Here is a 14,881-nt window from a genome sequence, read left to right as displayed (position 1 = left end):
ACACTTCGCCCCTGGGTCTTACGTGCCACATTTTTCAGGGTGCACTAATGACTACTTATTGTGTCTTGTTATCAATTATATCACAATTTTATGGTTATATATAACACAATTAAATTTCATAAATTATCTAAACAGCAAACACATCCCCACCATTCAATCTGTATTCAGTTCCTTCGACATTGATTAAAAACAAGGAAACCTGAATGTCAGATAATATAAATTCTTGTTCTCTAGGAAGTAGCAGATAAAAATTCTTTCTGGGTTCTTGGATATTTCTGCAGCACAGGCATAATAAATCACTTTAACTTTCAATCTTGATAAAACCAAAGCAAATGTGACCTAACTAGTAAGGGAATGAGTTATTAAAAGTATTTGTGCCGACTGTGACCTACAACCCTTCAATATAAACACAACTGGCATTTTTCTCACTTTTTATTGACCAAGCACATTAACAATGTTAATGTCAATTAATGAAAATGTTAACCTTTCTCCACAGTGTTAAATAAATTTGTGCGAGCTGTAAGCGAGCCACCCAGCGATTTCAGAACGGGAAACAATTTAGAAACCATTCATTGCCACTTACTGTGGTAAGGTACTTTGCTAATTACATTATGATTGAGGATAAGAAAATTTTGATACTGTCGAGCTGACTTTTATTAACACTGTTTGAAACAAGGACATTTCAAGCGTGTTGTGGGATGGGTGGCGGCAAATTATATTTGTAATCAAATTCTATGAGTATAAATTAGGTAAACATAAAAAATGTCTGCGTCTGAATTTCTTTCACTCAAAAATGTTCTATATTTATTTTTCTTTGGTCACACAATGTTATCCCCAAATATTCAGTTAGCAAGTTTTTACTGTTCTCTAGACAGTGATGAAAGCTAATACTGAAATTTTAAATTTTAAATGTTTATTTGCTTGTTTTGGACTTTTTTGAAGATAGTGTTGATATCACGCCAATCATTACCACATACCCTGTTCATTTATTGCGTGATCTTCTGTTTCAAGGTAAACAAGCGAAGTTGTACACACTTACAGTACAGCCTCAGCAGGTCCAACGAATGCTTCACAGCACATGACAAAACCAGTTCATGTGTAAATGTAAGGCTGTGCTTTGTGAAATGCTCTTTGAAACTCACCGTAGTAATAGTTTTAAGGAAGGGATCAGGGTGATACTGAATTATACAAGATGAAATTATATAAATAAAATATTCATATAAAAATAATCTCTTACAAAATATACTCTCTGAACTAAGGATTCCCAGGAAAGGGAAATTAGTCTGAATGATCAGCTTTGCTTCTGGTGTCATTAAAAAATAATTAGCATTGAGTTACTGTTGCCAAGTAACAAAGTCTATTTTTCTGTTTATAAATCACAGCCAGTTCGATTTTCCAGACAACTAGCAGCATACAGAGGGAAAGAATGGAAGAATGTTTCTAGAAAAATCTAAGCATTACCAGTTAGACCTGTAACAATACTATTTGCCACCACATTATATTACAGTAGTAATAAAGGTCTTTTTTATGTACATATCCAGTGTCTTGCTCGTTTGTAAGATTGCGATGCTGCCTTTCGTTTGTTGATACTGTCTTTGTTCGGTTTCCATCAGCAAACACTTGAGAGAAAACGCTCTATTCAGTTTAGAAAAGTCTCGTATCGAAAGGAACGAAAATAGAATCAGTAGTTTCCTTAAATAAATTAATATTAGGTTTTTTTGCATCTAAATAAAAAGTTAAATATCACAATTACGTGCTTTGTTTAGTTCATGCCGAGAAAATATACAGCTTCTCCTCACATGTCCCATACGTACATGCGCTGAAAATTAGTAACTGGTAGACAAAACAGGGGGTCCGCAACTGAAGGTTCAGTTTGAACGCTGGAAGGCCCAAAGGCCCGTCTAAGGCTGTGTAGCCCAGAGTACGAGACCTCCAGCATGTGTGTGAGCCCACAGTCTCGTGTCAGGATTGATGGTCGTGCTGTCGATCCATCAGACTGCTGCATCGACTCATCCTCAGCAAATCACGCAAACAGCAGCGTCCGTCTTCCGATTCCCAGGGTAACCAGTTTCTGGCTTGTTCAGGATCGAGGTGCGTCACCCCGGGACCAGACGCGGTGCGATCACGTGCAAGCGATTCCTCTTCTCCCGTTTTCCCGCGACGCAGGCACGCGAGTGAGGAGCAACCCCGCCAGCGCGCGCAGGTGTTCATTTGCACGTGTACACCTCTGTCCTCTCGCTGCATGTGTTGCACTTGACATAGCAGCACCACAGGAACTTGCAGTTGCACTGCCAGACGCGCGAGTACTGGTGCGTGTTGTAGCCGCGCCCACAACACATGAGGTCGCAACCGTTGGTCTGCGTCGCCGTCTTGTTGCAGATGCGCCCCTGCGTGCCCACGCTGCCTGTCACCGGGTCCTCCTCGCAGTAGTTCGGTGATTTGTCGATGTAGACCAGGTCTGTGTCCATGGGCTTGCGGTAGGAGTAGGGTTTCTTGACCTTGAGGAAGGTGGGTCGCTTGTTGCGGCTGGCCCGCACCGGCTCCACGTGCACTGCCTGGTGGTACTTGTCCTTCAGGATGTAACCCAGCTGCCGGAACTTGGGCAGCGTGGTCCAGCAAGTCTTGGTGGTGCAAGAGCCCGACACACCGTGACACTTGCATTCTAGCCGCATGTTTTTCTCCAGGATCTGCATAGAAATGACAGGCAAACATCAGCCACCGGCTTCTGCCCTAACGGTACTTAGCACCTCCAGCAGACCATGTCTACAGCCTGAAAATATGGCTTCCTACACTGTTATGAATCTTCAGAGTATCATTCCTAGATTATGTGACATTTTCTTCCACGATCATTTTTCATTACTAACAATTTAATTTGGTTTAGCAATAGCGTTATCAGATTGTAAATAACAGTCTTGCACTGAATCTTATTTTTTAATTCCCCGTACTAAAATAAGCAATGTGTTGCTGCAACTTAGAAGGAAGCAACTAATTTAGTTAAATATAAAAAAAAAAAAAAAAACATTTAATACCATTTTAAAAAGACCAGCGAAATACTACAGGTGGCTGAAGCCTGAATGACTGTTCTGTGTGAGGATCAGTGGGGTAAATCTGAAGTAAACTGTGCGAAAGACGATCTCTCGGTACGCAGTAACAATAGCCCTGTGTATATTGTACACAGATAAATCCGTAGCATCATATTTCAGGGCCCCATGTTCAGTTGAGGGTATCCCTCTGTCTAGTCTGGATAAAGGCAAAACGTGGTATGATGCAATGTTTTTAACTTTGGGAGATATGCTTCAAAGACCTCTTTCCACACAGGAAGACTTATCAGGGATTATATAAACAGGGCCATTGTTGGTTTTTCAGCAGCCAGTAATAACTTATGATACCAGCTTTTACAGAGGAACACTTTCCTTGAAAATGAAAACATTAATTAAAATTAATTAAAAAAAAAAATCTAAAATGTTTGTCCTGTGGTCCTTTTCTGCTGTTGTTTCAGTTTGTTTTTGCTCGGTTGAGTAAATCCACGATACCCGTTACTTGTTATGCAGCTATAAAAGCCAATCGGCGTAATCTGAACTACCTTCAAGGGTGCAGAATTTGCCGTGAGCGGCCATGAGCAAAGCCCGACCTTATTGGCTGGACGAAAGAGGGCGGCACTTGGGTGGCGTGATGGGAGATGTGTGTGAGGCTATGCAAATGAGCTGTCCCTGCCAGAATGAGGAGCGGATCTATCTCCGATACTTTCCTCTTCACTGAGTAGGAACCATTGCACATTAGGGTGGATTTGCCCAAGTTGTAATTATTCCGTTTTGTGTCACTCCCAGTCTTTCTGTAGTCTCGAGAACAATTTCCTGCCATGCATGCAAATAAAACTTTACTTTTATCCTTCTATTTTTGTGCAGTACAATAGCAGCATGAACTACATAAACCATCTTCCCTATGGCAATACAGAGCGCTGTAGAAACTATCCATGCCCGTTTTAATAAGGTCACCTCTGGTGGCGACCAAATCAGTCTATTTTTCCTGTCGCTAAAAATATCAAATTTCATAGTGCTTTAATGGTGCAGACGCCATACTTCATTTGCCAGTTTTGCCCTAAATATGAGTACTAAGTTCAGGTGTTTTACAGCAATATTATGACTAATAAAGTCCGGTGTTTCCATTCCACAAACTTTTGACTGCATGAGGGTTGGGGGTGAGCAGGGAACCCTAAGCCCTGCTTCAGGAAAGGGGGGGTAAGGGTGAATGCTTCTCAAACAGAAGTTAATGCGAATCCTTTGGGGTCAGTCACCCCCCCCAAAAAAAAAAGCTCTGTCCAGAGTGCTGAAATGTTCTCAACCTCAATCTCCGTCTGCGTGCTCTGGGTCACAGCTGCCGGACTGAATCACCGATCCGCAGGAGTTCCGGGACGGATGCAGTCATCGGGGGAAAGCATAGGAGCAGCGGCTCTCTGCTAACAAATGGCGGGCGTTACCAAAGTGTGAATGTATAGAAATGCAAGGGGGGGGTGCACGTGAGGGGGAGGGGTGGCCAGAAACAGGATGCCCCGCACTGGAGACGGAAACAGAGCCGCTTTATAGCCAGGACAGAGCGGTGTCTTTATCCCACTAAACCCTGCATAAATATCAGGCTCCGCCGAGACCCTCTGAAAGGCAACTGGCCAGGAGCAGCTGAGCGGCCTTCACTGCTTAATAAAAAACAAACACGTTACTATCTAAACTTTTGACAAAAAAACCCGAAACATTATATCATCGTATTTTATTCATCACTGGGCTACTGACGTTTGTGCATGTTCCGTGAATGAAGAACCGGCTCTTTGTGTTCCCGATTATCTTGCATTTGCGTCGTCGTGAATCAAAAAAATTCATTTTGCCATTTTTAAATCAAAGAGTAACCTCCTGATTGTCAGTTTCCCATGAATACTAGATGCAAAAGATAAACAGCAGTTTAGCCAAGAGCACGCCGCTCACCGGCAATGCCAGAAGAATCACCGTTTGGCTTTCATTCCAACCATGGCATAAACAGACAGAGGAAATGCATTACGTTAACGGACGCCTTTCAGTCGATCAAAGAGCACATTTAGGCCTGTATGTCTTCGTGGACTTGCGGGTTAATCAGAGCCGAAGCTGCTTTAAATGCCAGGTAAGTTCTCTCATGGCGACTGTCCGCAAATCGGTGCGACTTTCGCAGCATCCAGTTACACCTCGGCAGCGGGTAACAATGAGAGCCGCAGAATGAAGGATTATCAGAATGTGTGGCTGGCTGCTCCCCTGACAGCACTACAGTATGAGAGCTGTAATGCTCTTCTTTTACAGTATCATTGTGTGCGCCTCACACAGATCTGCTGTGTAATCAAACTCTGCCACTAACATGGCTACCTCTGAAAGCCTCCCAGTATTTCGTTACCCTAACTCTCCTTAATCTTTGTCTGACTGCCCATATCCTTGGCAGACGCTCTCAGCCCCAGGGCACAGTAGGGATTTATAAATCACAACAAGGTTACAGCGCAATTCCTGCGGCCGTTAACTCGTTCTGCTCTAGTTTCATCTTCGTTTATCTTTGCTTTTTTTTTTTTGGGGGGGGGGGGGTTGTCTCTCATTGGTGTAATCAATTTGGTAAGTACAATAAAATATGGTTGTTTTCAATTTAAAAAGACTTTAGGGTGGGCGGGGGCATCATGCCGGGTGGGAAGCTTAGTGCTATATGTAGCGCAGTGCTTACGGGCTTCCTAAAAAAAGGTTCAGCCCCAAAGAGAGGTTCCGCCTTTGAACCCCTGAGAAAAACACTCAGCTACAATATACAGCTCTATAAAAGGACAATTCCCGTATAAATTCAAGCATAAAAGTTTGTCATCTTATAAAAGCTCTGATAAACTGATAAGCTGTTCTCATAATGTAATTATGCATCATTAAGCCTTGTTTAAAAAAAACAAAAAACAAAAAGTTTGTTATTGTCCTGTTTGTGAACTAGTTGACAATTATAACCCACCCGTAAACAGGACCCAAACAAGATCGGGAAACAGCAAGACATCTTGCAGTTAGAAAGCCAGCCTGTTCACAGAGAGCCAGCTAATCACTACCCTGTAACACCTGGGAGACACAAGCACACCATGCTGAAGACCTCAGAGCAGCAGGCTACTCTAAACATCTCAAGGAGTTGACTTCGGCTGTTATTTCTGGAAGTGCTTTTGCAGTCGGCTTTGTTTGATTCCTGCTGTATAAATCGATCTTCCTCACTGGCCACACAGTTTCTAAAGTCCTTCGTCACAGGATGTGTTGATTGCCACACCTCTGGATGATGAAACCTAACAAAATAACACTTTAGGAGAGTGAGCCGGGGATCACTTTGAATCTGGCCACACACTGCTCTCAGTGAAATTCAGTTCACATGCAGCAAACTGATATTTGCTGTCTTGCCGGACTGTATTAGATGAGTGAGTCATATATATATAAGTGAACTCCCCTGATGACATTGTAGATATACAGTTTGCTCCGAGCTGTTTGAAGCCAGCCAATAATGCAGCAACGGAAGTGGGCACCATACCTTCCGTCCAGCCCTGTTGTTATGCAGGTTCATCAGAGTCCTGGCGTTCTGCTTGATCTCCCGCGCATCCACGAACACCTTGGAGAAGTTGAGACCGTAGCGGATGTCCGCCGAGCAGCCCCCCCACTTCCAGCCTTCCTCCTGGTTGTAGAAGCCCTGCTTCTCCTTGTCGCAGCTGCAGTCGCTCAGGTTGCCCTGCGTGCAGGCTGCAGTGATGGCATGCGCCACGCCGGCGGCGATGATGGCGTAGGTGAAGGCGGCCTCTTTGCTGCCTGCAGGAGGAGAGTTTTTTTTTTTAAAAAAAAGCATCAAATCGCTGACAACAAGATTCAATGCTTCATGCAGTATCTGGTCTCCTTTACATACCTGACATAGTTTTCCTTTCAGATAGCATTCGGGAGTAATAAAATGCATTCATACTGCCAAGCCCCATTCATTAATCAGGACTCCGTTTTGCAAATGAACGGCAGCATGTATTAGATCCGGAGGGAGCAGTGGACAGTTTAGTGGCTTGTGGAATAGTACGGAATACAGATCCAGAAAAAAGAGGGAATATATTTCTGGTAAATACAGAATATTCATATTAAAAGGTATTAGAAGACACGTTATTTTCCCTTGGTTTTATGTAAAAGGGAGTTGGGGCTCGGTTTCTGCGAAAGGTTTTAAGAAGGTCCTCCAGGAGAGGAAGGAAGAGTCCATCTGTTAAGTTGGCACAATCATGAGCAGTACATTAAGGAACAATGCGATGGAAAATGGTGGGACCTCCTGCTTATAATTCAGTCTGGCCACTGCTTCAGTTTTCGTCACGGGCGGGTGACACCCTCTAGGTGAGCGTCGTACGGCTCGGCTGGACAGGCCAACGAAACGGACCTTTTCCAGCTGACCGTCCTCGGCTTCTCTGTGCAGCGCAGAAGGCGACTCACAATCGGCAGACAACAGGCAAGCCTGGAAAGAAGCGTCTTTACATTGCCGCTAAGATAAACGATACCTCATTGTCTATATGCATGCGTAGCGTACAGATAATTCAAAGTAGAGCCTGATACATACACCAAAATTGTGGAAACACCTAGCAGTTTTGGCTTTACACTTTAAAAATTACTACACAAATATTGGTGGTAGTGCTTATGAACAATCAAAGAATATTTATACATATCATACACTGGACGATGAAATAAGTAACTGGAGTAACTGGAATGAAGTTCTGTGATCTCTAACAAGTGTTTCCACGATTTTGGTAAATTTGAGATTCGCTTAGAATTCAGCTGCCACCTAGATCAGAATGTCCTCTGAATGCGTTTGCGTTTGGCATAGGCTAACCTGCATATCCTGGCAGCAACTTCGGGCAAGATTCCACGGATTAGATGTGTTACGGAAGTAAAGCACTAAAATACACTGCATAACTACCAAGAGTTTGTATTAACCCATGTGGGTGTAAATTGTGTAGAAACATCCGTTTATGAGTGATCCTTGGGGTCACTGGCCTTCTAAGGTGCCCACAGCACACTAATAAAAGCTTATAAGCATAACGACAGCTTGGTACCAGTTTGCATCCAGGTTGTGACCAAGAAAAATTTCTGAAGATGCCAAATACCTGCTGTTCAACCATCAGACCTACAGTAGACAAACTTACTGAATCAGTATATTTATTTTATGCATTTATAGTTATTAGAGTTACCAATATTAGCGTCTCCAAAAGAATCTACATTTTCCTGGCAAGAAACCTCCCTATGATTTTGCTGTTACCATCCTGACATTTGAGCTTACCATTTAAAAACAATTCATGAATTCTATTCTCAACAATGTTCTTCTAAAGGATACAAAAAGAAAATTTGTTGATTACATAGAAAAAAAAAACTTAACTGAAAAATTGTATGAATGCTTTTGGTCTTATACACAGCACCCATGCCTAAATTTAGGTTTCTCAGAGATGGAAAAAAATAAGCATGCATGTTTTGCACTGGCATTAGCTAGAGATGATGTAAACATGATTAAGGAACAGCAAAATATTAAGGGACGTGCGGGCTGTGTCACAGCGTAGACCGAAAGACCAGGCATATTTAGTACCTAAGCAAAGACCAAATTCGCACCACCTGCTCGCTGTCCTTAAGTGCTACAGCACTTAAAAAGCGCTTGAAAAAAATGTGAGAAAGCATGTGGACAGCTGCGATGAAATGACAGGCACGGCATTCCTTTCGAGAAGTGGTTTATGTGCCTGTCTGCTACCGGTAGGCCATCAAAGACAATGACAGACGCAGATTTCCCTATACCTGAAAAAACAGGCGCGTCTTTAGCAGTGTGGTCGACGAGGCCTCCACTCCCATTTGGAGGACAGGTGTTCGGAAAATCACATATTTACACTCATGAGGTACAAACGAAATAGTCGCTCATATTAATTCCCAAATAATTCATTGTCTCAGTGATAGAGGTGATATAAATGCCTGTTTTATTATGTTTTAGGCTGCAAAGTTAGTGATCTTCCACAACAGAATTTATTAGACTTAAGTAAGAGTATGGAAATCGTTGCCTCAAAATCCAGGGATTCGTTCCACTTTCCATTCAAATTTACAATAATCTATTGCTACTCACTTTGTACTTCAAGTCCACAATAGTTGGTCACATAAAGTCACATTTCAAGCATGTTTCAACACATATAAACGCTAAAATTTGAATATAACCCCCTTTTTGTTCTGGTATACTGCTGAATGATTTGCATTTCTACATTAGTCCTTCAATAGTCCTAAATTTAATTAGATAATGATTGTGTTACTTGAAGCATGGCTCTACCTGAAACAATATGAAGAGATTCCTGGTTCCTCCCCTAAACCTGAGTTATGTGCTAACCTGCTTTCGATAAACATCTTGGACGAGTGCCCTTGAAATCTGAAAAAAGGTTTAAGCATCAATTATGCAAAGGGGGATTTATGAATTGCATGGGAACCATGCCAGCATAGAAGGTGTGTCTGTGATCCCTAACTCTCTCTGCTCCAAACTGTCAAAACCACTAAACTATGGCAGCAAAAAAGGCATATACGTTCAAACTCCATCCTATCAATTACGTAATATATCTGTTCAAACCAATGTACACGAAAACACGCGCTACCAATATAAAAAATCAGTCGGACACGATTATCTTGACCCGAGATTCTCAGTTAAGACATCTGAAGGAGAAACCAAACATTCTGCTTTAAAGGTCTTTCTGCTGCGGTTGCAAATGCAACAGGTTCATGTGAACTCCTGAGAAAGTGTGCCTGTCTGGACTTGAGGCATTTATGCTATTAGAAGGAGAACTATTTTATGCACATTCAGGAGTGTAGAGAACCCAGAAAACCATTCACCTCCAAGGTAAAAATAACATAAGAAATATAGTCATAACTACATACCTACGCAAGTCTGTCTCTCTCTCTTTCGCTCTCTCTCTCTCTCTCTCTCTCTCTCTCTATACACACACACACACACACACACAAAATCTGATTATACATCAAATGCAGGCCCACAATTGCAGTGGCACATTTCTCAACCTCATGCTGCAATGAGCACCCCCTCACCCACACGCACCCGCTATGAACAATGCCATTCATCTCGCAGGCCTTCAGCGGCCGCACAAACAATAGCCACTGGGGCCAGTGAGACCAATCTGGTTAGCACGGCTGTCTACCTTCAGGTCATCAGCATAGGACAGCAATTGAAGCGAGGCACCTAGATCCTTCCACTAAGCACAACACACTCACCGACAAAGTGCTAAGGGTGTCACAAGCAGGGATGGTCAACCAAATAGGCCAACGCACAGTTTATTACAATCACACTGCAAGCATACTACAAGCATATAGCATGCTGTTTCTTCTTATATATGGAGTAAATTCACTCATGTTAAGTTATGAAGAAATAAGGGCCCATTGCCTGATCACAGGGGCTTCTGCGACTCATAAAACCTGCTTGTCTGAGGAGCAGGAATAAAATATGAGTTTACCCTCAGTGCCATGTGCAAGTCTGCGCAGATTAACGTGTTACTGCAGGGCTCAGTGCACAATCTTTGAAGTGCTGCCTGGATTCGCGAGCGCAGCCAGAGGAAAGCGGGAGAAACATGTCGATTATGACTCTCTATGTGTCTGCAAGACAGTGTAGGTAGCCTGAGTTACCGTCAGCCACCTCCAACTACACAACATTCCGAGTTTGGTGCTCTCACCAACCCAAGACCTGTGGTTCTCCTCCAAACCCTGTGTGGGACCATCCCCCACCATGCCGCTGGCTCAGTGGAACCAGCACAGTTTATAAACTGCACATACTATGCTGGAGGAAACTGTAATAGAATGACGCACATGCACGCATGTTTAAAAAACACACATTTCAAATCAGTGCTATATCTGTCTAGACCATGGGTGTCAAACTCCAGTCCTAGGGGCCGGAGTCCTGTGTTGCTTAATTCTTTCCCTGTTCCACCACAAATGATTCAGTTCAACATGAGGTATGTTAAATGAAGGGAAACCCAAAAATGTGAAGGGTTCCGGCCCCCCAGGACTGGAGTTTGACACCCCTGGTGTAGACCATTCCCACATACTTTGTCCACTGCATTGATCTGTTTATCTTCTCATTAAGCTTACATTCACAGTGACCTTCACCTTAAAGGCCAGTCACTGCATCTTCAATATTTCAGTTCAGCAGAAATAGAAAAGAGGTATTAAGTTGCCTGATAAGACCTCAAGCTTTCATTGGAAAAAGAATGAGAATCGTAAAGCAACAGATTCTTTTACACTCAGAGGTTCTACAAGCTCTTAGGGTGTTCCACAGTTCTTCCAAGAGGCAAATAGAGAGAACTTTGCAGAGAATGGAAAATGCCCTCCAGAAGTTCACGGAGATAACTTCCTACTAAGCTTTAATAAATTAAAGCTTTCACTTTGTCACAAAGATTTCTTCACACTAAACGCTCATCAATAAACCACCCCCGCCAACACGTATACATAACCTACAAAAGTACTCATACCTTAACAGGGGTTTATTGCAATTTCCTTAACTGATTGAAAATGCTATGTAAATAAATATTATAAACTATAAAGTACAAATATATAAGATTAACTGCCGTTTAAGTTGTTTTTTTTTTTTTAGCTCAAGAAGAGTTAAGCTTTTCGTTAATGGCTGAAAGATTCTTTAACATTTACCCAAATTCTTGCACAGATGCACATCTGACCGACGTCGTGACGGAAATATGAGGTGAGTAGGAAGCATGGTCTGTCACGCCGTACGCTTCCCCTCCGATTCTGCTTTAAGTTTACGTTTTTCCGTACTGAAATGCCGTGTCCTGTTCCCTGCTACATATTTACTGTGGTTAAGTCACTGCCGCGTCACATAAACGAGATTTTAACAGTTTATTGCATTTAAGGTATTTATTTAAAACCTAAATGGTCGAACCGCAAGCCGACAAAAAGTGAGAAATACTGTCCAAGTTGTATTTCTTCTTTTTTTAAAAAAAAATATTTCAAGTCAGTATATGCTTTTCGAAACGTGTTTGTTTCTGTTGAATCCTTAATCCTAGCGATACTGTACGTATTATTTTCCTCAAAAATCATTATTCAAACAGGTGGTTTCACTTCACGTGAATGGGTAAATGACTCTTAACTTCACTGAAGTATGCCATTATCTGTCTTTATAAATAAAACTCAGCGAATCCCATTCTGATTCATTGCCCATTGACCAATCTTTCTTCTAGGCTGTAATGGAAAAGGCTGTAGATATAAACACCAGGATGTCAAAACGGCAGTGAGTTATGAGATTTAGGGCTTAATTAAAGGGATGTAATAGCAATAAAAATACGTACTGCGCATGACACAAGATAATAGGTATATTACTCCTTCTAGCGCGTCTCACCAGTTGTTTCAGCTTGCCCCACAAACGGTAAACCACTCCGTTACTCATCAATATTAGTTTGGCTGAAAACTGTACTGTCAAACTTGGGTGAGGTGCAACAGCAAAACACGTAATAATAATAATAATAATAATAATAATAATAATAATAATAATAATAATGATGATGATGATGATGATGATGATGATGATGATGATGATAATAATAATAATCATGATTATTGACTGTTGCATAACAATATGAACATAGTTAGCTATTATTTGTGTCGAGGCTGAGCAGATTTGTAACATACCCACTTTCAGCTCTTTTCCAAAGACGGTCCTCTCCCCGAGCGCAGAGCAGTTCCAGCGTCCGTTTTTGAACTGGAACTGGCACTCGTTGATCCCCATTTGGGCTCCCTCTCCGATCACTATGATAGCATCTGGTCGGCTTTGACAGATAGTCCGTTGACGAGGAGCCAACCCGGGAATTTTGTTACAGATTATACTCGCTCCCAGCGCAACCACCGACGAAAAGCCCCTGTAAAATGCCAAGACAGGTAATTGAAAAAAAAAACATTAAGTATCTTGGATAGCGTAATTTTATTGAAATACCTGTTGCTTAAACTGATTGGATGCCTGCTTCATTAAAGTATCGTATTAGGCCTATATAAAATGAGACTAATTTTAATAACATTTGTTCCTGTATGTTAATGTGCGCTGCACTATATAAAACGCTGAATTTTCGTTTATTTTGCTAGTATTTCCGACTTAAAAGAATTTCGTTCATCACAAGCAAAATGTGGAGAACTATAACGCTGTTTTATTCCAAAAATATCAACGGAAAAGTGTGTCCACATGTATATAGGACATTGATTTAAATCAAGTGAAAGGAGTGTCCTGCCCTTATGGCTTTAACTTGGATAACGATGAATCGGACCATCTAGATTTAACACGGATAACATGCTCACGATAGATCAGTGTGGCATGGACCACACACTTTATGGACTTAAGTTAAGCAAAAACACACGGTTTCGTGGAAGGAGCTGCCTTTATGTTTAGAATTGCTTAGTTGTTAATCAATTAAAGCTAGAATTATGTTTAGAGATTGCATAGAATGTATTTTATGTCACCATATTGCGAAATAGCCTGTTGGTTTGTAAGACATGTAAATAGGCCTCATTCATTCAAAACACTTTCTCGCTGTTACTGGAAAAAATCTGAACTTCCAATTTTCACGATGTTCTAGTTCAAAATAATTTGATAACACTGCGATTATCACTATTTTCTACCTAGTCTTTATCATATCTGCCTGTCTCACACTTTCAACCATTGGTTTCAAGCTTACACAGTACTTCATAGAATAATTTTTTTACTTAGATTAATTTGCATATTCTGCTACAGGAACGCGGGGCTATTTTTAAGGCAGATTGTTTTCCTAAATTCTTCAAACTGTTGTTTTTGGGCATAGTAGAAATGGTGCTGTAAACGACCCTTTTAACGCCCAGAATCTCACATCTACTTCGCAAAGTAAAGCATTATCAGGTCTCAACACGCTAAGACTTAAACTGGATACTCACCCAATTTTCATATACACAATTCCCAGGCAAAGGAAAATATGGAAAATCCAACGTCGCGTTTTCCTGCTCATGATGTTTACACTTTCCCCCCTTTTTTATGAATGACTGGAGAAGAAATTATTTGTACGTAAATGTTGTTGGTTCGACAGCCTGACACAAATGCAAAAAAAGTGAACTCCGATGTTATGATACAGGCAGAATAAAGATCAGCGGCGCATTGTGAAGATCCCTCTGTCGAAAAGCAGTGTTTATATCCTGGGATGGCTGTTTTGTGGGCTTTATGTGACACTCGACGGCATGTCACAGGTAACTCTAACAGACAGTTGCGCGACCTGCGCAGCAAGCTTACAGTGTCTGCACTTCCCACAGGTTCTATATCTACTTCATCTACCAGGGCGTGTTCTGGGAAGAAACAGAGCCCATCTCTTCAGTCTCATGAATAATACTGGTGAGGACGTTTACCATTGTACTGAGAACAAACCCAGCGACCCGACCAGCATCGCGGAGATCTCGATGGAAATTGGGAAATTAGTCGCATTAAATATGTGATGAAAGCAGTCGTCTTAAAATGAGACACATTCAAATCAAAAAGGCCCTTCGGGCATTGGGATTTCTGCTGATAACAACGGGACGTGGAGGCAGTACACAGACCTTTTTCCTTTGCTTATCTCTGTAGCATTATATTTAAGTCTGATGATCGAATGAAAGGGAGGGAAAAGCTTACGGAAAGGAAACACTCCTCCTTAAATAAGATTGCGTTCTATAGATGCGACACTCTTTCCTTTAGAGAATAATTTTATCTATTTTCCAGTTCTCAGACGCTCCACCCTTCTTCCAAGAGGTCACTTGGGTGACTTTTAATACTATTTTAGCGTTTTCTGCGCACTTGATTTATGAGGCGAGATTGCAATGTTGTGATA

The 14,881-nt window shown here is 41.7% G+C and overlaps 1 protein-coding gene across 1 annotated transcript; it reads right to left on the bottom strand.

Moving 5' to 3' along the window:
- Positions 1-417: 417 nt before the first annotated feature.
- Positions 418-14,349, bottom strand: wnt7aa (wingless-type MMTV integration site family, member 7Aa). Its single transcript, XM_049022920.1, has 4 exons — positions 13,962-14,349; positions 12,696-12,922; positions 6,547-6,818; positions 418-2,687 (listed from the first exon to the last, which is right to left on the bottom strand). Exons 1-4 carry the CDS (start codon positions 14,030-14,032, stop codon positions 2,208-2,210), a joined length of 1,050 nt encoding a protein of 349 aa, XP_048878877.1. The 5' UTR covers positions 14,033-14,349; the 3' UTR covers positions 418-2,207.
- Positions 14,350-14,881: the final 532 nt, after the last annotated feature.

This window comes from Brienomyrus brachyistius, chromosome 8, assembly GCF_023856365.1.
Source record: "Brienomyrus brachyistius isolate T26 chromosome 8, BBRACH_0.4, whole genome shotgun sequence".
NCBI lineage: Eukaryota > Metazoa > Chordata > Actinopteri > Osteoglossiformes > Mormyridae > Brienomyrus > Brienomyrus brachyistius.
Note: the sequence above shows the minus strand (reverse complement) of the source record. Positions and strands in the feature narration are given on the sequence as shown.

What these genes read in the sequence shown, in the direction of transcription:
- wnt7aa (XM_049022920.1), bottom strand. Translation starts at nt 14,032, where the DNA reads ATGAGCAGGAAAACGCGACGTTGGATTTTCCATATTTTCCTTTGCCTG. An exon ending in TGGAAAAGAGCTGAAAGTGG is followed by an intron (nt 6,819 to 12,695) that starts GTATGTTACAAA and finishes CTCCTCCTGCAG; the next exon opens with GCAGCAAAGAGGCCGCCTTC. An exon ending in ACAACAGGGCTGGACGGAAG is followed by an intron (nt 2,688 to 6,546) that starts GTATGGTGCCCA and finishes ATTTCTATGCAG; the next exon opens with ATCCTGGAGAAAAACATGCG.